Consider the following 22987-nt stretch of genomic DNA (forward strand, 5'->3'; position numbering starts at 1 on the left):
CAATGGTACTGAAGGGGGTAAAACACTCAAAGCAGCTTTCAGCATCAGGATGCAGTAGGTAAACAGGTGAATGTGTTAGACTCTATGGCAAAAGTTTCCAAACAACCTACAGAAGAAGGGGGGAAGGTTTTTAAACCATGTTTGGTGGGAAAAGAAAATGACTTCTGCACTCTGGAATGGTTTCTTCTATAGCTGTGAAATGCTCCTTCTATAGTTGTGTCGTCTCAAAGTGGATCCCATTTATGCATCTGGAGAAATTATCTTGTCATCATTATTCATTCAGTATTGAAAATTCAATTCAGCTTCAGTTTCATTCAGTAGTTTTATCACCTCTGTAAAGTCCACACTTTAAAACCTATGTTTAATAGAAAATGGATATTACAATAAAAATGTGATCATCAAGGGAAGAGGGGGGCCTAAATACTCTAAAGGCACCAGATCCAATCTGATCTTGGTAGCTAAGCAGAGTCATCCCCAGATAGTACTTAAATGGGAGACCACAAATGAATACCAAATGCTGCATTTTAGAAGAAAGACCTAGCAAAACTAACTGAGTTTTCCTTGCATAAGAAAAACCTTATGAAATTCATGGGGTCATCATAAATCAACAGGTGATTAGAAGGTATACAAACAGTCATATGCACACATAGGAAAAGAGGGAGAGAGATGTGAAATATCTGAAGAGCACTAAGCTAGCATAAATTGAAGCTGGAGTTTTAAATTAAGACTTCCATTAACTGGACCACAGAAACAGAAGTAGATAACCTGTACAGAAATGTATACACAGTGCTGGCTGCTATAGAGCAGATGGAGTTGGCCCTGAGTGCTAGGAGGGATTTCTCAGCACTGAGAGGGTTGAAAATACTACAGGAAGTTGGGGATAATAAATGTCTCCAATACCTAGTAGGAATACCTAGCAGGGTTCTTCGCTTCTTTCATTGGAATGTACTGTATTATGAATTGCTTCCTAAACTCTTCTCAGTATTTTTAAGGCTTAGTCTAGAAGGCATAGAAAGTGGATTCTCACATGGTTTTAGTTGTGTGCCTTGAAGCCTTTCTGTCTTCTAGCAAACCTAAAATGAACCTATCATGGGGTTTTCTTCCCAGGATTTGTTCATAGGGGGTTGGTCATGGTCTGAGGCTGAGAGAATGTGATTGCCCAAGTTCACCCAGACCACAGCTAAGCAGGGATTTAATCCCTGGTTTCCCAGTGTCCTAGCCAAGCACTCAAGCCACTATGTCACACTAGCTGTTTGAGTTTGAGAAAAACCATATACAGTTTCAGACATTTGCTCCATGTAGCCTAGTGCTGTGCTCTGACCAGTTAAGTCCCCCAGAGATTTGGAGAAAGGTTCTTCCAAGTCCTAGCCATTCCATGAGATCGTTTAAGCTAGAGGGTATCTTTCTCATGTAGAATCTGTGATCTGGAGCAATAATAGATCTATAACAATCCCCAGTTTCTCTACTGTTTTGTTTTTTAACTTAAAGGGACAGAAAGCAAGGAAAAAAGAGGGCCAACTCACCTATGTTGCATTCCACAAAGATAATATACGTGAGGACAAGAAGGATCAGACTTCCTATGATGAAGCGGGCAATATTGGCCTGGGTATAATCATAGCTCTCTTGCATCCCTAGAAAGAAATCAGGAAATCAGTTTTTGTGCAAAGTAAAAACTGTTAGGAAATGTGAGAGACCTTTAAAGCAGAGTAGTGGATCTCTTGAGCAGAACTGGCAAGGCAGAAGCTGAACAACAACCAGTCACATGCCCACACACCCACCAGCTGGGTATTAGCTGACAAAAGAAACAACTTGATCTTTTTTGTAAAACTTATAACAGTAGGGTTTGTTTTTGTTTTTTACAAAATGTATACATAATCAACCTTGTGTAACAGAGAAGAAAGAAGAAAGAAGGCAATGGCTGTAGTTTGGAGTGATACGGGAAGATAATGGCTGTATGCTAATAAGCAGTTAGTGAGTATAGGCACGCAAAGGTTGCTAACTCTCACAAAACCCATTTGCGAGTAATCTAGGTAGTTGGCATTAGCAAAAGGAAGTGAATCGCCACTGCATCAGTCCAGTATTGATTTGCCATATCCCATCTTTAAAGAGAGGAAATGGGGGAGCTAGTGCCCAAGGTGCCACACAGTTGCCCATCTCTGAGCCTTTTTCTTTGAATAAGGGTGACTTCATGGCCTGAAACCTTTTGTTAGTCCTAACTAGAGGAAAAGCACTGACTCAGTAGAACTTACATAAGCGTTGATTTAGCATGTTGCCATTGATTCAATAGATATATTCTAGCTGGGGCTCACAATAGTACTTAGAGCTCAGTTCCCAGGCTGGAAGCCCTGGAAAAAGCCAGACATAACTGGTTCTGTTAAAGGGAAAGGGTGTCATTCTTGTCAGGAGCTGACATGGGAAAGCAGGGGAGCAGGAAAAAAGCATATGATGATAAATGGCCAGAGGAGTTCTTCAAACATTTATGAGCCCAAGAGCAAGGAACAGATGAGGAACATGTTGGTTCATCTGGTGAGATATCTCTGGAATATAATATGGACTGATGAACTGATACATGTTTTAGGGGATCACAATGATCCAAGGAAGTTAAAAGACACCAGTGTCAGGGTCACTTGACTTTTTGCATGCCCAGCCTCGGTAAGAACAAAGGACAAGCACCATGGATTATGCTAAACATAGCATATTCCTCCTACCTGCCTGTTATGTATTTCTACAGGAGCAAAGGAAGACATTAGTCATACTTATAGAGACCATACCATGTTTTTTCTCTTTGAAGTCCTTACATTTCCTCTGACTGTCTGATTCAGATCACATCAGTACATTAACACCTTCCTGCTAAAAATCCTTATGTTTTCAAGACTAGTTTGTCCATTCCTTGGGAAGAACATTAAAGCTTTTGTCACACCTCTTGGGGAAACAGCACATGTCCCAAGGACAAGTATAAATCCCCCTCAAATCTCAGTTATCATCCACTTTTCCCAGTGTACCCTTAGGTGCTGTCTGAGTCTTCAGCTTTCACTCTCTGATGCTTTCTGAAGAAATTATCACATGGGGCAGCAGAGATTGCTCCATCCTTATCGCATCCGTGTTTATCTCGTCATTCTCCCATCAGTGATACCCATCATTGTATTAATGTGAGTTTCTGTTAATACAAACTGATTGGGCCATGCTACTTCAGGGTCTGGAAAAGGACAGGGTAAGCATGATGTCATCTCAAAATCTTATCACAATTGCATGATAAGAACAGGATAATGATGGACAAGGACATCCCGTCCCCCGTGTGATAATCTCCTGAGTCTCCAGTGGACCTTTCTCTTCTAGACTGGTAAATATACCTCCTTCTTAACTCTCAGTCTTCCAATATCCCCAAAGTTACCCATCTCTTGCATGTCTTTTTTTCAGTTTGATAATTTTGGTTTAATTCATTGATGTTTCTCTGATGGGTATGATAAAGGGAGTTTCAAAGACCTCCTAAATAAAACCATGTGATAATGTACAGAGAACACAAAAACACTGAGTTGTAATATATCTCACCTGAAACTTGAAGCTCCAGTGGTTCACTGGCTCCTGAGAAGAGAAAAGGCTTGTCTACACGGGCATAAATACAGTGATACATCCCCCGGTGCTGAGAACTGAGGTTGCTGATGGAGAATTCACCCATGTCAAAATCAGACTTCATAGTCCACTTTGCTGTTGGATCTCCAGCCTCATAGAGATAGAACATCATGGGTCCATTCTTAGTTTCGCACTGGATCTTGATTTCTTGTCCAAGAGCAACCAATCCAATAGGACTGATGGAGATGGTAGGACTTGGTAAGTCCGGATCTGAGCATGGAAGGAATAGGAAGTGAAAAACCTAAATCCAAAGAGGCCCTCCATATCCAGTCACAGGACAGCGATCTGCATTAGAAGAACTGTTTCTCCTTGTACCATAATCTAGTTAGAAAGAATCATGTTTATAAAGAAAAAAAACTTCAAATTTTATCCTTGATACATAATTAATTGATGAATTAATATGCTGCCTTTCTCCCAACATGGGAGAATCCCATGCCAAAAGATTCCCCCCATGGCACCCATGAATCCATGCATGCCACAGTAGAATCCTCCCATGCCACCTATGAATCCATGCATGCCAAGATAGAATTGCCCATGGCACCCATGAATCCATGCATGCCAGGGAAGAATCCCCCCATGGCATCCACAAACCCCTGCCCCTGTGAAGCCACACAAATGTAATGGTGCACAGAAACTGTCAAAGTTGTTTAAAAAAAACAAAAACTCATGCTGCATCAAGAGCCCCAAGGAACCTCTCCCCCACTTCCCTGACCTCTGGCCAACAGGGGAAAGAGAACCAATTTACCGGCAGAAGTGGAAAATAGCTGCATGGTGATTTAAATGGACCACTTGACAGTGCGGGAAATTTGAATTCACAAAGTGAATCTTTGTCCACGGAGTGCCGAAACAGGAAAAACCATGGTGGTTTGTCAAGACCTGTGGGATGGGTATGTTCTGCCCCTCTGCCCAAACTCTGCCCATTGCCCTTCCCTCCTGGGTGCCCCAAATGGGATAGCAGCGCATTCTCATTGGCGCTTCCCTAAAATAACCCAGTTCTTTTGAAAAGACTTGGCAAATGCCTCAGTTTCATAAGAACTGGGTTAAAGGGGATTTGCCCTGTGCCCCCTTCCCCGAAATTCAGGGGGAAACAGGAGCAACCACCCCCTTTTAAACTGGTTTCCAAAGCAGTTCAAAATATACTGCCAATGAGGCCATACTTCAATAAAAACACAGTTCTTTAATTATCCAGGCCCACAGAGGCCCAAGCCCTTAAGAGAACTGGGTCCCACCGATTTTATTCTCCTGATTTTAGTCAAACAGTGTACCACACTGGCTCTCAACACCTTTTGTTGCCTGAGGTCTAAGACATTCTTCTTTTATCTTTTATATTCCATTCAGAGTAGCTGGGGGGGGGGAGGAATGGAGGGTGGAACAGCATACTAAACTGGATCTCCATATTGTTATTCAGGATGAAAGGTTCTGCATTAATATGTGTATGTGCCTTCATCACTTAGAATCCTAGGAGGGTTACAGACCACCATAAGGGACGTCCTTAGGATGTCCCATTTTGAAAAAGGGGCGTCTCTTCCAGACACCCCTAACCCTATCATGGACAGAGTCCGTGACAAATGATGGTGGCCATTCCACACGGCTGCCACCATATTGATGTAGCGGACACTGTGTGTCCGCACGTTGCACCCCGGAAGTGACGTCACGAGTGCGCAACTAACGCCTCGCAGCGTCTTTTCCGGGGCCCAGGAAGGAGTGCGATTTCCACGCTCCTTCCTTTGCAGCGTCTGGGAGTTGTGAGGTTTGGCCGCTGCGGCTCCTGGATGCTGCAAGCGGCGGCGGCAGCAGACCGCCGCATTTTGGCGGTCTGTAACCCGCCATAGAATCATAGGGTTGGAAGAGACCACAAGGGCCATTCAGCCCAACCCCCTGCCATGCAGGAAATCTAAATCAAAGCCTCCTTGACAGATGGCCATCCAGCCTCTGTTTAAAGACTTCCAAAGAAGGAGACTCCACTACACTCCAAGGGAGTTTGTTCCACTGTTGAACAGCCCTTACTGTCAGGAAGTTCCTCCTAATGTTGAGGTGGAATCTCTTTTCCAGCAGTTTGCATCTATTGTTTCATGTTCTAGTCTCTGGAGCAGCAGAAAAAAAGCTTGCTCCCTCCTCAATATGACATCCCTTCAAATGTTTAAACAGGACTATCATATCACCTCTTAAACATCTCTTCTCCAGGCTAAATTAGTGACTTACAGTGAACCCATTAATGTTCTAGGGTTTTCTTAAGCAAGGAATACTCAGAGGTAATTTAGCAGTCCCTTCCCCTGAAATACAGCCTACAGCACCTGGTTTTCATTGGCAGTCTCCCATCCAAGTACTAAGCAGGGCTGACCCTACTTAGCTTGCAAGATCAGATTGGCTCTGGTGCCTTTAGGGTATTTAGGCCAAATGCTGCATTAGCATACTCACCTAATATTAGCAGTGTTGCATTACTGTTGCTGGCTGGAGAGATGAGAAACCCTGGTGTAGGTCTGTAGCTGCAGCTGTAGTTCCCACTGTCCTCCCGACGTATGTTCTTGAAAATGAATTTTGCCATGTTCTCTTGTGACTTCACAGATTGTAATTTCGTTTTATCTTCAGCATTATGAAGATAGAAAATGCCACTCTGACCTTTTTTGACCCAGCATTGAATGCTGACACTGCTCCTCAAACGAGAAACTATGCTAGAATTCAAGGAGATACCTGGCCTGGATAGTTCAGGGTCTGCAAGAACATGAAAGATGGTTTTACCTAGCAGTCAAGGGAGTGTGACTGCACTTCTCTTTCCCCAGATGAAGGCACATACAGAGAAATGCAGCCAGTAAACCGCTGTGGCAGCACTGCTGGAACATTGTGTGTTGGAGAAGGATGCTAAGGGCCAAGAAGCAAGCACACAGTAGCTGTTTGCTTCAGGGTAGATTCAAGCCAGGCACCCATATTAGGTAGATTTCAAAGCACACCAGGCTATTTTCTCTGCTTTGTAACAAAGCTGGCTGCGTTCGGAAGACAGCGAGTGAGTTTTAGGCTGCAAGGGCAGATCATTAGGCTTGCACAGTTTGATCTAAAATTTTGGCCAGTACTTTAGCACATACAGTTTACTGGCCAGGGTTGGTCCAGGGAGACAGCTGTTAGAGATAACTGTTGCAGGAGGATGCAGTGGGACAGGGAGAAAGGAGAACTACCAGGTGAATTGGAGGACAAGTTTGAATGCAGCTGTTCTGTACTACAGAATTGGTTTATTGTTCTTATAATGTGCTGGGGGAGACGATGCCAGTGGTAGCACTGAAGCAAGATTCAGTGATCATTCTAGTTGGCTTCTGCACATGGAACGGGAGACACCACCTTAGCTTCACAGAGCAAATTATATCTTGCGACAGCCTTGCTGCTAGTGTATGTTCTCAGTGCTGTGTCAATACTATATTGACATGTAAGGTCTCCAGACAAAAATTGATTTGCAATGCAAGCTTAAAACAGAAGTATAAGATGGGGGGGGGGGAATGTGTGCAAATCCCAAGTATCTACCTGTTAGCAGAAGTTCCATGGGAACACTAGACTTTGAGGTGAAGAAACAATCTAATTTGTTGCTATAACGGCAGGTATATTTTCCTGTGTGTTCTAAGGTGACATTCCTGATGGTGAAGCTAGAATTATTCTGACTAATCTCTTTCATCTGTTCAGACTTCTGGTCTCCAGCCTTCAGGAGGTAGAAGGTCTCAGCTGAGGTTTGGTTTTCACAATGAATAGTGACATTATGTCCAAGAGATACAACCATAATGGGACTTGGGGAAATGGTAGGTATAGATGTCCTGGGATCTATGGAAAAAGCAAAGACCAAACACTGAAAATTCTCATCTATATTGCTGGGAAACATTATGCAGAAGATAATATCAAATTCTTTTTCTCACAAATAAAGTTGCCAGGTTTTCCAAACAGTAGTACAGAACAGTTTCTAGGCCAGCTTAATGAGGACCCCTCACAAGATTTCCAGTTCCCTGCGAGATCTCAAATCTTACTGGAACTCAAAAACCCAGGGAAATGGCAAGAACCATTGCAAGATCACAAATTTACTGAGTGTGTTACTTAGGCCAACTTGACACAAAGAGAGGGAAGGGATTCCAGCTGGAACAAAAGTTTCTCTCTCTCTCTCTCTCTCTCTCTCTCTCTCTCTCTCACACACACACACACACACACACACACACACACACACACACCTCTATTTGCTATTTAATTTTGCAGAACAACAAATGCTCAGGGATCAGTCAGTGATTGTGGTTGGCACCTGCTCTTCTGCATCACAAAATCTGGAATGTTAAGCCACAATGGCACCCAGAAGTGGCATCATATCACTTTGGGCATGTCAAATGATACCTGTAAAGGGATATATATATATAAAAAACATGCCAGTGCATCCCAACAGAGCAGTGAGAGGTAATTGTTTGAAAATGGAATGCTGGGATTACCTAAAAGCTGATGACCCCCTTCTGCTCAGTTTGAACAATCAGGAATCCTCACCTAATATCCACAGTAAAATGTTGTCGCTCTTATTTGAGACTGAAAATTCAGATTGAGCTTGATAACTGCAGCAGTAGTTTCCTGCATGTTCCTTCTGCAGCTTGATGATGGAGAAAATGGCCATTTTCCCATTCGGCTCTTTGATTTCTGGTTCCATGGAATCTCCAGGTTTGTGAAGAAAGAACCTCTTGATCAGACCATTTGCATGACACTGAATGGTGATGTTGCTTCCAAGAGCTGCAATCCCACTAATGCTCAGAGAGATACTAGGCCTGGGTAGAGAAGGATCTATAAGTAGGGAAAAAATAGTTCAGTCATAGAGTATCATAAAGTCTGTCCACACTCCATGGACTATTGTACTCTATCTTACCCATTTCTTCACTACTTCTCAAGACAATGATTTTCCCAAGGCAGATTACAACATAAAAATGATATGTGTGACATCTGGATCCCACTTGCCTGGCCTCTAAGCCTCCCTCCTGCCCCCGAATCCAAGGTGACCAGATGTTCTAACTATAAAGGAGGACAAGACACCACAAAATGTAAGCCATTCAAGAAAAATGTTTGACATTACAAAATGAAAGTTAAATACACTAATATAAATATAACTTCATGCTTCTTAGTCATGCTCAAAATGGAGGACATATTGAAATTCCTCCTGGACTATACGTTGAAATGTAGGACATGACCTGGAAAAGGAGGATGTCTGGTCACTCTGCCCAAACCCCATTAAAAATGTGTGTTTCCTGGCACTTTTTCCACCCCTTGAAAACATATTAAAATACCCCCAGCCCATGCTCACAAGTATCCCAGAACTTCATGCTATCCCCAAATATCTCCTTTTCCTCTGCATTCCCTCTCAAAATGGCAACAAGAAGTGATGCAACACTTTTTGTCATCATTTTGAGAAGGGCTGAAAGGAAAACTGCAAAACTGAAAAACTGAGAAAGGATTGGAAAGAGTCTTGTTATAGGGGTTTGGCAAGTATGGAGGGACATAGCGAAGGGAAATTAGCCCCTGATATCCCTATGTAGTTGCCTGTTGTTCCTAACTGCAGGAGTGTCCTGATCAAATCTGGACAGTTGGAAGGTATGAGTCCACTCACTTACTTGTTATCAGCAACTCTACAGAGTTGCTGTGCTTTGAGATGAAAAAAGGATCAGATTTGCGAGTGTGACTGCAGTTGTATTCCCCTCTCTGCTCCAAGCTTACATTGCTGATGTGGAAAGTGACCTTGTTCATACTGTGAATTGTGACCTGATGTGGCTTTGGATGTCCTGGCATATGAAAGTAAACAATCTCGGCACAGCCTTGGATTTCACAATGGAGATAAACATTTTCTCCAAGAGAGACCCCAGCAATTGGACTTAGGAAGATGGTAGGTTTGGAGATGTCAGGATCTGTGCAATGGAAAATATTAAGAATGGGTAAATCCACAAGTTACACTGTCAGTCAGTCAGTCAGTCAGTCAATCCATCACCTTATTTATAGCCTGCCTTCTTCCCAAGAATGAGATTAAAGGCAGCTGACAGAATGAAAGAAATACTAGTAAAACCAAATATAGATGAAATGAGTTATATTATATTTCTCCACCTTTTCTGTCCAGACTGGATCTTGTTATGTGTGTTGTACTTATAAAAATGTAGTTCATACTCATCTGTTTTAGCAAACATCTGTAGTTCAATGGGGTCTCAAGTGGACTCCCCTTGTTTGTTCACAATCAGAATGGTAAACTATTTGGAAGGATCTTTGAAAGTCCGCATCTGCCCATAGGAACTTGCCAGAGTCTTAAGATCCGAAGGCTTTCTCTCAGTTCCACCCCATCACAGGTCTATTTGGTGATGACATGGGCGAGAGCCTTCTCAGTGGCTGCTCTGCCATGTGGAATCCCCTTCCATAACAGACTAGCCTGGCCTCTTCCCTGCTCTCCTTTCACTAGCCAACAAAGACCTTCTTGTCCAAGCAGACTTTTAATGAGCAATTTATTGCAGGGAGCCTTCTTATGATGGTGGTGGTGGGTTAAAGCTAGTTTTAACTTTTGTATGGTTTTTTTAAAATGATTTTATGAATTTAATAGGGTGATCAAAAGATTGTGCTTAAATTTTATTGTTATTCTTTTAGCTAATTATGTTTAATTGTTTGTGAGCCATCTTGGATCCCACATTGGGAGAAAGGCAACAAACAAACAAACAAACAAATACAGTCAGCCCTCTGTATCCACAGATTCTGCACCAAGGATTCAACGATCCATGGCTTGAAAATATTCCAAAAAGTTAAAACAATTCAAAAAGCAAACTTTGATTTTACCATTTCAATTAGGAGACACCATTTTACTATGCCACAATATATAAAATAGGACTTTGATATCTATGGGTGGGTGGGTGTCTGGAACCAAACCCCAGGGGATACCAAGGGTTCACTATAAATAATAAATCAGGACTTCTCACCTATTACAAACAATGTCACAGGGTCACTAGTCTTGGAAGAGATGGAAAACTTTGCCTTGGGTTGATAGCTGCAGCAGTAACTCCCTCCATTGTTCCGGTCCACACTGTTTAGAAAGACCTTGGCTGAATAGCCATCCAGGAGTATCACTTGATGTGCCTTCTGATCTCCAACCTTATAGAAATAGACAGTCATGGCCCGTTCTTTGAACTGACAGTGAAAGGTAACACTGCTTTTCATATCTGCTGTCCCAGCTGGGTGAAGTGAGATACTGGGCCTGGGCAGATCAGGATCTGTAAGAAGGAGTAAGCATAAAGTGTTATGTGAGATCAGGGTGGTGTTTGTTGGGGGGATCTCTTCAATTCAATAGAGGACACATCCAGGCTGATTAAGAAGACCAGAAAGTGACATCCCAATTTTGTTCCTTTTGTTTCCCTCCCCCCCTCCATAAGACCATGAAAGAAAGCATGACAGACAATGCAGTTAGCATTCATCAAAATCCACAGTTTAGACTGGGAGGGCAATTTCAATGAATATGGTGGGCAGATTTTTGTCCCTGGCACCCTCCAAGGGCTTCAGAAACTGCCAAAAATACAAACCCACCCATCACCCTTCAAACCAAAATCAGATGTAGCCAGAAGTCCAATTCTGGTTTAGGAAAAAAAAAATTCCTAAACAAGGCAAAACAACCAATTTAAAAGAAGAATGGCTTCTCCTATAAGCATCCCAGAGAGACAATTTACTCTTTCTTGGTAGAAAAAGGACATTTTAGAGGATGGCTGCAAAAGCAAACTTGAGGAGATGCATGTAGTCACCCAGTCACACGTTGCCCACCTCTTGGTTTAAATCAGGGAGGGCTGGCTTTAGTCTCCAGATATTATTAAACTGCTACTACATGCATCTCATCTCATCAGAGGCCAGACTGGCAAGGGCAATTAGGACATAGGACTTGACAGCATCTGGGGGAACCATATGTTTTCCAGTACACTGGGGTATCTAGTTGGCAAAGTGCATGAGAAGTCAGTATCTTTACCTATTATCAGCAACTCCACAGGGTCACCGAGCTCCGAAATTACAAAAGGATTGGACTCATACATGTGCCTGCACCTGTATATTCCTCTGTTCTCCAAGCTTACATTGGTGATGGTGAAATTGTTTGTTTTTGAACTGAGCTTTTTGAAATCACGAGAATTCTGGTCTTCAGGCTTCTGGAAAAAGATGCTCTTTGCCCAGATTTGGCTCTCACAGGAGACTGTGACATTTCCTCCAAGTAAGATGCCCTGAATGGGACTCAGATAGATGGTTGGTTTGGGTATGGTGGGATCTGTACAAAGAAATGCAATAGTAAGGATTTCCCCACACTGCTCAGGAGTGTTTAATACCTTATGCTGTCCTCTACCATATGAATGAGGAAGGAGATTGTAATAGCCCTGGTTGTCCCTCAGCATTTATATACTGTACACCATTCAACTTGATCCATTTCAAGGCATGGTTAGAGGAGCCCACAGATTCAATGCCTATAACTCTAAAGGTCACATCAGAGCTTGACCAGAAATACTTGGGAAACTAAGAAGAAAGCAGGATTCCCTATCGTGTCTTAGGTCTACATATGCAATTATTTCTGCTCAGGATGTAAATATTCACTCATTTCATTCTAACACATGAGAATGAAAAAAGAATGAAAACTTTCTTCCCTGGTGAGTGAGAGCATGAGAGACACCTTGATTCATTTTTGACCCCCCCCCCCCCCCCCCCCCCCATTTCCGAACTTTTTATTAAAAAAACTGCACAACTTTTTTTCCTGGTGAAAAATCAGTATTTTGCATAAAATTTAACATGTTTATATTGTTCCTGTTAATATTTTTAAGCCTTTGGGTGTATCCAGACTCCACAATTGTAGTGGCTTTGATACCACCTTAACTGGCATAGTTTCATCTTATGGAATCCTAGGATTTGCACTTTGGTGAGATATTTAGAATTCTCTGCTGAGATGCTCCAATGTAGTTCAGGCAAATGGACTAAAGCAGTGTAAGTCCCTCATAAAACTACACCCCCCCCCACATTACATAGCATGGAGCCATGGCAGTTAACATGAGATGAAAGTGCTGTAATTCTGCAGTGTGGTCATACCCTTTGCCTTTTTAACTTCACATAGGGGCAAAACAAACAAACCAAAAACCATCACAGATATTCCCCCAGACAGAGCACATAACCTTTTGATACCCCCTTTTTCATCCAGAAAAGAGTATTAATTAGGGAAGCAAATATCCTTTGCTTCCCTAATTTCTCCACTGTCTAACATGGTGCACCTGTACTAATATCATTTGGTTCATTCAGAAAACTAAAGTGTTGCACTTTACTGGCCTGTATAATATTGCGCATGTGCTAGAAACAGAGAATGTGGCACCATCCACTTCTCCTTCCACATTTCACTGTGGATCAATGAGAATTCCTAAAGCAGAAGTCCATGGCTCACTCATTCTGATGCTCTTGCAATACTACGTGAACCTGGTTACCATGTTTAACATGTTATGCTGGGTGCAGGAAGGCAAGGATGTGAAATATTACAGTCCATGTGGTCCATAGATCTTATTCTGGCTCACAATGCCTCTTTCTACAATAACAATAAAATAAACACATTTACAGAATAAATTATCAACCCCCCCTCCTCCAAAATAATGCAAGTTTGCTTATTCAGTATGAGGTACATAGCACACACTGCAGATCTTAGGTTCCTCTTGCTGCAAATATTACTCTGCCATCTATCTGAGATTTCGAGCAACATTGCTCAAACCCTTTCAAACATACCCTTGTAACTTTAAGGACTAGAGAAATGATCATTTTGAAGGAGAACTCTGGGATTCTTGTTAGTTTGGAAGATACAGCCAATATTGCTTTCTCAACTTTTTCTGTGTTCCCATGAAATTGCAACCAACACAGTGCCCTGGAGAAGACATCAATAAGCAGATGGTTTTGTGCCCTCTTGGTAGATGGCAGACCTAGGAAAGGTCTTTGTTTCTTATTAAACTTAGAGGTTGTTTTCTGTTCTTTGTTTTCACTTGTATGTCATTTAGGTCCAGCATGAACATTATGAATGTAGTACAGTCGGCCCTCCACATTTGTGGCTTTAACTTCTGTGGTTTTGATTATGTGCAGATTTGATTAATATGTTCTCTCAATGAATCCCTAGGTCCTCCAGAGAAATTCAACTGGGAGTTGATCATAGAGTTGTGCTGAAGGACCTAGGGATTACTAAGGAAACACTTCTCTAGGCATTTGTAGGTCCTCCATCATGATTCTATGGTCAACTTTTGGGGGATGTTGACCACAGAGTTGCTTTAGAGGACCTAGCGATTCCTAGAGAAGTCGTCTTTCAAGTAAAAAAAAAAGTAGTGGTTTTTTATTTGCAGTTTTTCCACTTTCACAGGGATTCTGTGCCCTTAACCCCAGCGAATATGGAAGGCCTACTGTACTATAGAACTAAACCACATACCGTGAGAGCACAAAGAAGTCTCAAGTGAGATCCTCACCCCTGTTGGCACTGGATTTTTGGAACAGAATTTGTTACCTATTATGAATAGCTCTTCATGTTCACTGGTCTCTGAGGAGTTAAAACCTCCTGAAAGTGGTCTGTAGCTGCAGCAGTATTCCCCTCCATGTCTTTGTTTCACATTCTTGATGGAGAAGTTTGCTGATTCACTAAATGTTTCCTCTGACTGAGTTTCAGGGTGATTTCCAAGCTTGTGAAGGTAGAATCTCTTAATCTGGCCGCTGCCCTGGCACTGAATGGTGATGTTGCCGCTCAGAATCACATACCTGCTAGGGATAAAGGAAATGTTGGGCCTGGGCAGATTAGGGTCTGTAAGAAGGAGAAAGAGAGCTTAATCATACAGTGCAATTGTCACAATCTCCATCCTTTTCCCAACAATCGCTCCATAGTAATGTCAAGAATGTTATAGTATTGGTTGGTATTGACAATAGAAGGAGCCACTGGTGATGGAAAACATATCAAATGTAAATCTTGTGACAGCTGTTTCTGGCTTTCATGATTTCCACAAGAATTCAAAAGGATGCAATTACTCTGTTCTCTTTCACATTACACAATTATAGCACTTTAATAATGCTTTAATTTGCATCCTATGGAATCTTGGGATTTGTAGTTTGGAGAAGCATTTTGAATTCTGGCAGAGAATTCAAAATACATCACAAATTCATCACATTATTACATCAGAGTATTAATGGCTGGCATGGAGGCAAATTTGGCCCTCCTGGTGGGATGCATTCCCTCAGAACAAACTGAAAACTAACTAGGAAATGAAACCTTTGGGTTTCCATGTTCAGCTGAGTTTCTTCCTTGAGGGGTGTTTGAGGGGACATTGACATGATGCATGGAAAAGTGAACATAGACCAATCTCAGACAAATCCTCCCTATTTGGGGGAGATGTGATATGGGGATCTAAAAATTCCCCAGGGGTACACTTGTAACCTGTGGAACATACTATCCTCATCCGTATTTGATGTCTGTGAGCTGGTATTATTATTATTATTATTATTATTATTATTATTTTACTTATAACCTGCTTTTCTCCCCATATAGGGACTCAAAGTGGTAAGCAGTAAACTTAAAACAATACAGTTTAAAAATAGCACAAAAGCATTAAAATGTATAATTATAAAAATTAAAAAAATCAATTAAGCCAGTTTAAAAGTTAAAACGATTATTCATTAAAATGTAACATGTGTTAAAAACGCTATACAAACCTTAAAATCTGAATTACACAGCATTTAAAGCCCAACCCTTGTCAGTTTGAAAAAGCCTGACAACCCTGTCCTCTTTAGGAAGAGAATTCCAGAGCCTAGGAGCAGCCACCAAGAAGGCCTTCTCTCTTGTTCCCGTCAAATGAGCTTGAGAGGATGGTAGGACAGAGAGAAGGACCTCTCCAAATAATTTCAACACTCTAGTGAGCTCATAAAGGGAGATATTGTCCTTCAAATAACCCGGATGCAAGCTACTGTATATACTCAAGTATAAGTCTTGAAACTCAGGTTAAAAAATTGACCCAAAAAACCTGAATCGACTTATCCACGGGTCAATGTAAGTACTGTACTTTAAATCATATATACATGATTTAATGCCAAGTTTGTTGGCATTGTTTTCCTTTGCTTTGTCATTTGCATCCTCCATTATATGCCCCCAAGTTTTACCCCCAACCTATTCATGGGTCATAACAAAATCCATAATTTTCGCCCCCAAATCTGCCCTCGACTTATACATGAGGTCGACTTATAGTCAAATATATACGATATATAGGCTTTTATAAGTCAAAACCAGCATCTTCAATTGTAGCTGGAAACGAACAGGCAGCCAATGGATCTGTTGCAACAAGGGAGTTGTGTGTTTCCTGTAGCCAGCTCCAGTTAACAACCTGGCTGTATCTCCTTGGGCCAGATGAAGTTTCTAAACACTTTTCAAAGGCAGCCCCATGTAGAGAGCATTACAGTATTCCAATTGAGATGTTACCAAGGTATGTACCACCATGGCCAGATCTGACTTCTCCAGGAACAGAAACAGTTGGAGCACTAGCTTTAACTGTGCAAATGCACTCCTGGTCATCACCAAAACCTGGTCTTTCAGGATCAGAGATGAATCCAGAAGTTTTCCCAAACTACAATGTTCAGAAGGAGGGTAACCCCTTCTAACACAAGTCTCATCACAGTTGGGTGAGGGTGCAGGCTGAAAATCTTGACAACATCACAAGATGGGAAAAGAAGACAGAGAATAATAATGGCCTGGGACACACTGGCCAAAAAGGGTGGCCTGCCAGCAGCCTTTTTTCCTCTGGAAGGAAGCTGCAGCTGCTAAACCATGCAGCTTTGCTGAAGAGAAAAAAGAACCTGAGAAAAGTGGGTTCTTTTTAAGTCGCAGGGGCGGTGTAACAAGTGCGCCACTGGAGCACTCATTATGTAAGTGCTGCGCAGCAATGTGCGGATGCCGCATGGTGCTTATGTGACAATGGCGGCACCCATGTACACGGGGCGCCGCCGTTGTTACACCGCCCGTATATTCTAGGGTTAAGGACCGTGCGGTTGCCACGCGGTCCCTAACCATAGAATCGGCACTGTTACGCCGCTTTACGGTGGTATGTATCGCACCAATGCTAGCTCATCCAGTTTCAGGTTTCTTGTTGCTTATATATTTACTCAAAAGAACTGTATCTCATCTCTTGATCCTGCAGTGTGGATTGAAACAGATTGCCAAGAAAAAAGCTCACATTTCATCCCAACACCTGCCCTATACAAACAAGTTCCTGGCATAAACATACAACAGACAGCAGAAGCAAAAAACAAAAACAAAAACAAATTAACAAGATGGGTCCTTTTACCTGCCACAACTAATTCCACAGGGTCACTAGGTTCTGAGATTAAATAGCATATTCAATGTAGCCATAACGACAGCTGTATTTCCCAGCTTGCTCCCAGCCTACACTGTGAATGAAGAGCTTGTTCTTGTATGCATCTGGTTTCTTGGGATAGTGTGGCATATGGTCTTCTGGCGTTTGGAAATAGAAGATCATGTCTGGCATTTTAGTTGAACAATGGAGAGTAACGTTTCCTCCAAGTGTAGCCACTTCCATCGGGCTCACAAAGATGTCGGGTCTACTTAAGTAGGAATCTGTGAAAAAGGAGAAACACAACAGCAAAAGAATCACAATTTTCTATCCCGTAGTGAAAATATTATTCAACTATTCAAGTGGCTTATGACATTTCTACTAGCACTGATGGCACATTGTCCTACACATCTTTGCAGCCCCGAGCACTAGACACATGCCTGGAAGAAAAAAAATCTCATGTTAGGCAAGATTATGAAAATTTGAAAGAGGTGATTCCCCCCCCCCCCCCCAATATTTTGAGTGGGGTTGGTTGGTGAACATTTTGTGAAGATTCTTGTGTGTGAAAAATACAGAGCTTTTCCAAATCAGATCTACTCTCTCCCAATAGGCCGAAATGGTGAAATCCACTCTCCAGAGATTTTTGGGACCATAATGGACCATTTTTAGCTCACATTATGTTTCAGGCTGCGTGTGAACAAAAAATGGTCTTAGGTGTTAAATGTGAACCACAGACTGCACTGTACTTCCTGTACAGTATTTGCAAACTGGGATTTACTTTCTGTATGGTAGTGGTTTGTGCATTGAACTCTGGAGACCAGGGTTCAAATCCCAATTTGGTCATGGAAACCCATTGGGTGGCCTTCAGCAAATCACACTCTCTCAGCCTCAGCAGATAGCAATGGCAAACTCCCTCTAAGGAAACTTGCCAAGGAAACCCCATGGTAGGTTCATCTTAAGAAAAAAGTTGAAGTCACAGAACAACAAAACAACATGCATTGTAATGTGGACAAGAGGAAATAGGAACAAAAGAAAGACCACACTACGGCTGGACTGATGCAATCAAGAAAGCCACAGCCTTTAGTTTGCAAGACCAGAGAAGAGAAGTTGATGACCAGGGCTCTTGGTGGTCTCTCATTCATATGGGCACCATAAGTTGAAGTTGACTTGACAGCAAATAACAACAACAATGCATATGAGAATATTTATAGAAATGCTTCACATATTCTGGGTCAGATAAAATTGGAAGGCAAATGCATCCACCCCATCTTGTTCATTAGCAGGGAAATGTATAATAGCCCTCACCTAATAGCCACAGTTCCGTCTCATCGCTCTCTTCTGAAGTGAAAAAGTCTGAGTTGGGTCTATAGCTGCAACGGTAAATCCCACTTTTATATTTGCTCATAGAAGAAATAGAGAATGTGCCTGTGTCTCCCACTGGCTGAACTGATGTTGGCTTCTTGCAATCTCTATGATGATGAAAATAGAATCTGTGGATTGGACCTTTGCCATGGCACTGAATGGCAATGTTGCTGTTTTCTGGTACTATTCCCTGTGGACTCAGAGATATATTAGGCCTTGGCAGCTCAGGATCTGTAGGGAGAAGGAAGATCGTGAGGAATAAGGGGACTGTAGTTTTACCTCATCATTGAGTTATCCGAAATGATACTTAGCCAGTGTGGCTTAGTGGTTTGAGTGTTGAACTGTGACTCTGGAGACCAGGGTTTGATTTCCTGCTCAGCCTGGAAACACACTGGGTGGCCTTGGGCAAGTCGCATACTCTCAGCCTTAGGGGAAGGCAATGGCAAATCTCTTTTGAACAAATCTTGGCAAGAAACCCCCATGGTCTTAGGGTCATCATAAGCTGGAAACAACTTGAAAGCACACAGCAACAACATCAACAAATGATATTTCCACACCACCAAAGGAGCATTGTCTATGGTCAAAGTGATGGTCCATGGACCAGTGCCTGTTTGTGAGCTATTAGCAGCTAGTCTGCAGCTTTTTTCCAGGAAAGAAAGAAACCGTTCTCATCAACATACCCTTCAACTGTCCCGATTTGATATATTAAATCAATTGGAGGTACTGCCCAAATGAAAAGGTATGTTGTTAAAAGGTGGCATCAACAGATGTAACTGCAATGATAGAACTCCATCATCGTAGTTATATTGAATAATGCAAGATTTTGGCTGAAGTGTTTTGTGATGTTTGACAAAAACGTGATTTTTTCCCAACAAAATCCCACATATATTTCTGAAAACAGTGGAGTGTTGTTGTTGTTTGAATAAAATAATGTCCCCTCCCCCATGAAAATGACATGCATTTCTGCTGCAGAATTATTTCCCAAAACACTTCAGATATGTAAATACTAGGCAAAAACTGCACAAAAACATTCATTTTTCTCCTGTAGCAGAGAGAAAACAATGGACTTAATTCATCTTCATGCACGATGGATGAAATAGTCAAAGATGGACTTCACTACTCTACGTCCCTCCTGACCCCTTACTCTTACCTATTAGCAGCAAATCCAAAGGTTCACTGTTTTCCGATTTGAGCTGGTTTGAGTTGGAATAGTAACAAGTATAACTCCCTCTCTGCTCTCGTGTCACTTTAGTGATGGGGAAAACAGTGAATCCTTCACCACTTTTCATGGAAATGGTTCCATTCTGGTCCTTTTTCTGGAGGTAGAAATCTACATGTATCTGCTCAGTACATACACAGTAGATGAAGACTTCTCCTCCCAATGGCACCCCAAGGGCAGGATATGAGTATATATCAGGAGCAGCCAGGCTTAACAGAGAGTAGGGAGGGGAAACAAAACAAAAACAAAGAGAGGTGTGTATTGGCAAGTTAAAAAATAACCTGGAAGAAATATGCAGTCTCTGGGGCTCATTCAGTCCAGTGACTTTATCACATGCACTTCACTCTCACCTCAGTCTTGCCATAACTGCATTATTAAAAGAGAACAAAAACACACCGATTTGGGAGCTTTTATTACCATACCTCTCTTCAATAGTGGATGGGGCCTTTTTGTGCTGTTGGTTGGTGGTCCTAGCATGCTGTCTTCCTCATTCCCCTTTAACCCGCCTTCTTGCCCTATACCCTCCCCAATGTGCCTTACTTTTTTATATAGATTTGTAATTTGTATTGCATTTCTGGAGTTATGGAATTGAGATCTAGTAAAGAAGAAGAAGAGGAAGAAGTGAAGAAAGTGTGTGTGTGTGTGTGTGTGTGTGTGTGTGTGTGTGTGTGTGTGAACAAACTGCTTGGGTATATCAAGGGGGAGGGAAAGGAGGAGACCGACACCATGGGATTGCCCAATATTGGGACTGTTGTAGACTGCCACTATTGCACCGTGTGGACTAATAGGGTGGCAGCACAACTGGTTGCTTATTGAGGGGTTTTCCCACTGTTGAAAAGATGCCCTCTGACAACACTTCAGAGACACAGCAGCAATGGTTCAGATGTGATGTTGTGTGATAGATACTGCCAAAGGTGCTGTTGTCTTGCTAAAATTGTGGTTTAAAACCAGCATTTGATAAGATCCCAAAATAACAAAGAAATCCTTCTGTAAACAAATGGGTGTAAGCAATAGGCGGCATCCTAGTAGTGACATTCATAATCATAAGTCCAATATATACCTGTGTATGCCTTTGTGTGTGTGTGTGTGCATATACATGTGCATCATGGCAGAGGTTGATATTCTCTTCTTACTTCCACAATGACCAAAGACCATTTTCTTTCTTTCGATTCAGTCTTAGATTACAAGAGCTACCCTGGCTTCTTTTGGTTCATTTGATTCTCGGCAACAAAACACTTGTAATCTAAGATGGAATCTAAAAAAAAAAAGAACATAATAGGTGAAATAGTGGCCAAAGCCAGTTAGGATCATGCACCCTGTAGAACTCTCTTCTACAAAAGTCTCAACAGGTTCCAAGGTCTTCTCAGAAAGTGCTCCCCCCCTCCTTCTCCTTCTGCATTAGGCGTATATTCAGTATTAACTTGAAGCAGAAGAGCCTTCAGTGGCCAAAGCAGATTCAGAACCTCAGCACACTGCCATTAAGAGGTGGCATTGGGTTGGACATGCAGCAAGCGCACTCCATGCCTCCAACCCAGCAGGTCTGTGGCACAAAAAGAAGCCACAAAAGTGGCTTCTTTTTGCACCATGGAAAGGGAGCCATAGGCACCACTGCCACAGCTTTTCTTTGCCTCTTTGGTGCAGCATGTCTACACGCTGTGCCAAAGACACGGCATGATGCCTCCCGCCTTGCAGTTGGTTGGGTGGTGTGACACCAGCATGATACTGATGTGGGGGCATGGGTGTAGTCGGTCAGGTCATTATGCCCCCACTCTGCCTATTTACTAGCCACCATTTTTATATTTTTAGAAAAATCTTATCTAATTTTATTACAGTTTTATTATAAAATTAAAAGTCCTGTTCCTAACTGTAATACATTGCATTTTATTTTTAGCCACCTTGGGCATTTTCACAGAATCATAGAGTTGGAAGAGACCTTAAGGGCCATCCAGTCCAACTCCCTGCCATGCAGGAACACACAATCAAAGCACCCCGACAGATGGCCATCCAGCCTCTGTTTAAAATCCTCCAAAGAAGGAGACTCTACCACACTCCGGGGGAATGTGTTCCATTGTTGAATACTTCTTACTGTCAGGAAGTTCTTCCTAATGTTGAGGTGGCATCTCTTTTCCTATAGTTTGCATCCATTGCTCCATGTCCTAGTCCCTGGAGCAACAGAGAACAAGCTTGCTCCACCTTGATTCTATTTTAACAGAACCATAGAGTATAACAGAGAAACTGGGGCAGAGATTCTAAATCAGTTACTTAAAAACTTAACTAAGTACCTGCTCTAGACCCTTGGCCCTAATTTCTCTGGTAAAGTGGGGATTGGGCCAGGAGATGCTACTTAAATTAAGTACAGTGCTCCCTCGGGTTACGAAATTAATTCGTTCCGCCGCCGCTTTCGTAACCCGAAAAGCATTCGCAAGCCGAAATGCTATAGGCGCTAATGGGGAAAAGCCGCGATTTCGTGCGAAAAAGCGCCGAAAAGCACCAAAAATTTTTTCGTAACCCGAAATAACCTTCGTAACCCGGAACAATTATTTTCAATGGATTTTTTTCGTAACCCGGAAATTTCGTAACGTGGGTATTTCGTATCCCGAGGTACCACTGTACACAACTAAGTATCATCTCCTGGCCCAATCCCCCCTTTACAAGTCAGCAGTCTCTGTGAGTGAAGTCTGTTCTGTCGATGAGGCGGCAGCAGCCTGACATTTCCACCTCCTCCCACTAGCTATCTCTGGTGTGACAATCCAAAGCAGGATTCCTGTCACAATTTCTCTTCGCACCAGAAGGAAGATACTGCAGACCTCCATCACTCACAACAGCTGCTGCCATTTTAAGGAAAAACTGGGGGAAATTTTATGATCATGAATACACAGAGATTGTGAATATGAATTAGTAACAGATGCATAACTCTAGGTTGTGCATTCATAACTGCACTTGTGAATTCCAGACAATAACTGTAGACTAAATCTCTCATCAGCTCCAACCAACATGATCAGTGGCGAGGAAGGATGGACATTGCAGTCCTCCAAGGTCTGGAGGGCAATATGCTCTCTTCTGGAGTGTCTGCCAAAGATAATACACAGCAAAGCCTGTCATAAATAGGCAGAGGACCTACCTAAAAGTTCCATGGGTCAGTGTCACCCATGTAATACTCTCAGCCTCAGCATATTCTTACCTTCCTGACTCTCCTTCCCCTGGACAAGGGAGCAGCCTGGAAGGAAGAAGAAAAAAAGTCATAACAGATCAAACCAAAGCAACAAGACCCCTACCAGATCACAATCCATTTTAATCCCCCCACATACTGGTTTTAATTTGACATTAGGTCTAAGAAAACACTTTGAAATTCGTGGGGTCACCATAGGTTGACAGACAACCTGAAGGCACACACACATACATACATATAATTTCAATCTATTGACTGCTAACCCACCTCCAT

At 42.2% G+C, this 22987-nt stretch overlaps 2 protein-coding genes across 2 annotated transcripts; both read right to left on the minus strand.

The window, feature by feature from the left end:
- Positions 1–994: 994 nt before the first annotated feature.
- LOC121933792 (immunoglobulin superfamily member 1-like) lies at positions 995–8244 on the minus strand. The gene is made up of 6 exons (XM_042473782.1): positions 8131–8244; positions 7141–7431; positions 6049–6342; positions 3550–3840; positions 1524–1631; positions 995–999 (listed from the first exon to the last, which is right to left on the minus strand). The coding sequence occupies exons 2-6, from the start codon at positions 7388–7390 to the stop codon at positions 995–997; spliced, it is 948 nt and encodes a 315-aa protein (XP_042329716.1). The 5' UTR covers positions 7391–7431; positions 8131–8244.
- A 987-nt stretch (positions 8245–9231) lies between these two features.
- On the minus strand, positions 9232–21282 carry LILRA1 (leukocyte immunoglobulin like receptor A1). The gene is made up of 6 exons (XM_042473783.1): positions 21174–21282; positions 18270–18557; positions 17061–17248; positions 14392–14434; positions 10578–10868; positions 9232–9530 (listed from the first exon to the last, which is right to left on the minus strand). Exons 1-6 carry the CDS (start codon positions 21280–21282, stop codon positions 9232–9234), a joined length of 1218 nt encoding a protein of 405 aa, XP_042329717.1.
- Positions 21283–22987: the final 1705 nt, after the last annotated feature.

Source organism: Sceloporus undulatus, chromosome 6, assembly GCF_019175285.1.
Source record: "Sceloporus undulatus isolate JIND9_A2432 ecotype Alabama chromosome 6, SceUnd_v1.1, whole genome shotgun sequence".
Classification (NCBI taxonomy): Eukaryota; Metazoa; Chordata; class Lepidosauria; order Squamata; family Phrynosomatidae; genus Sceloporus; species Sceloporus undulatus.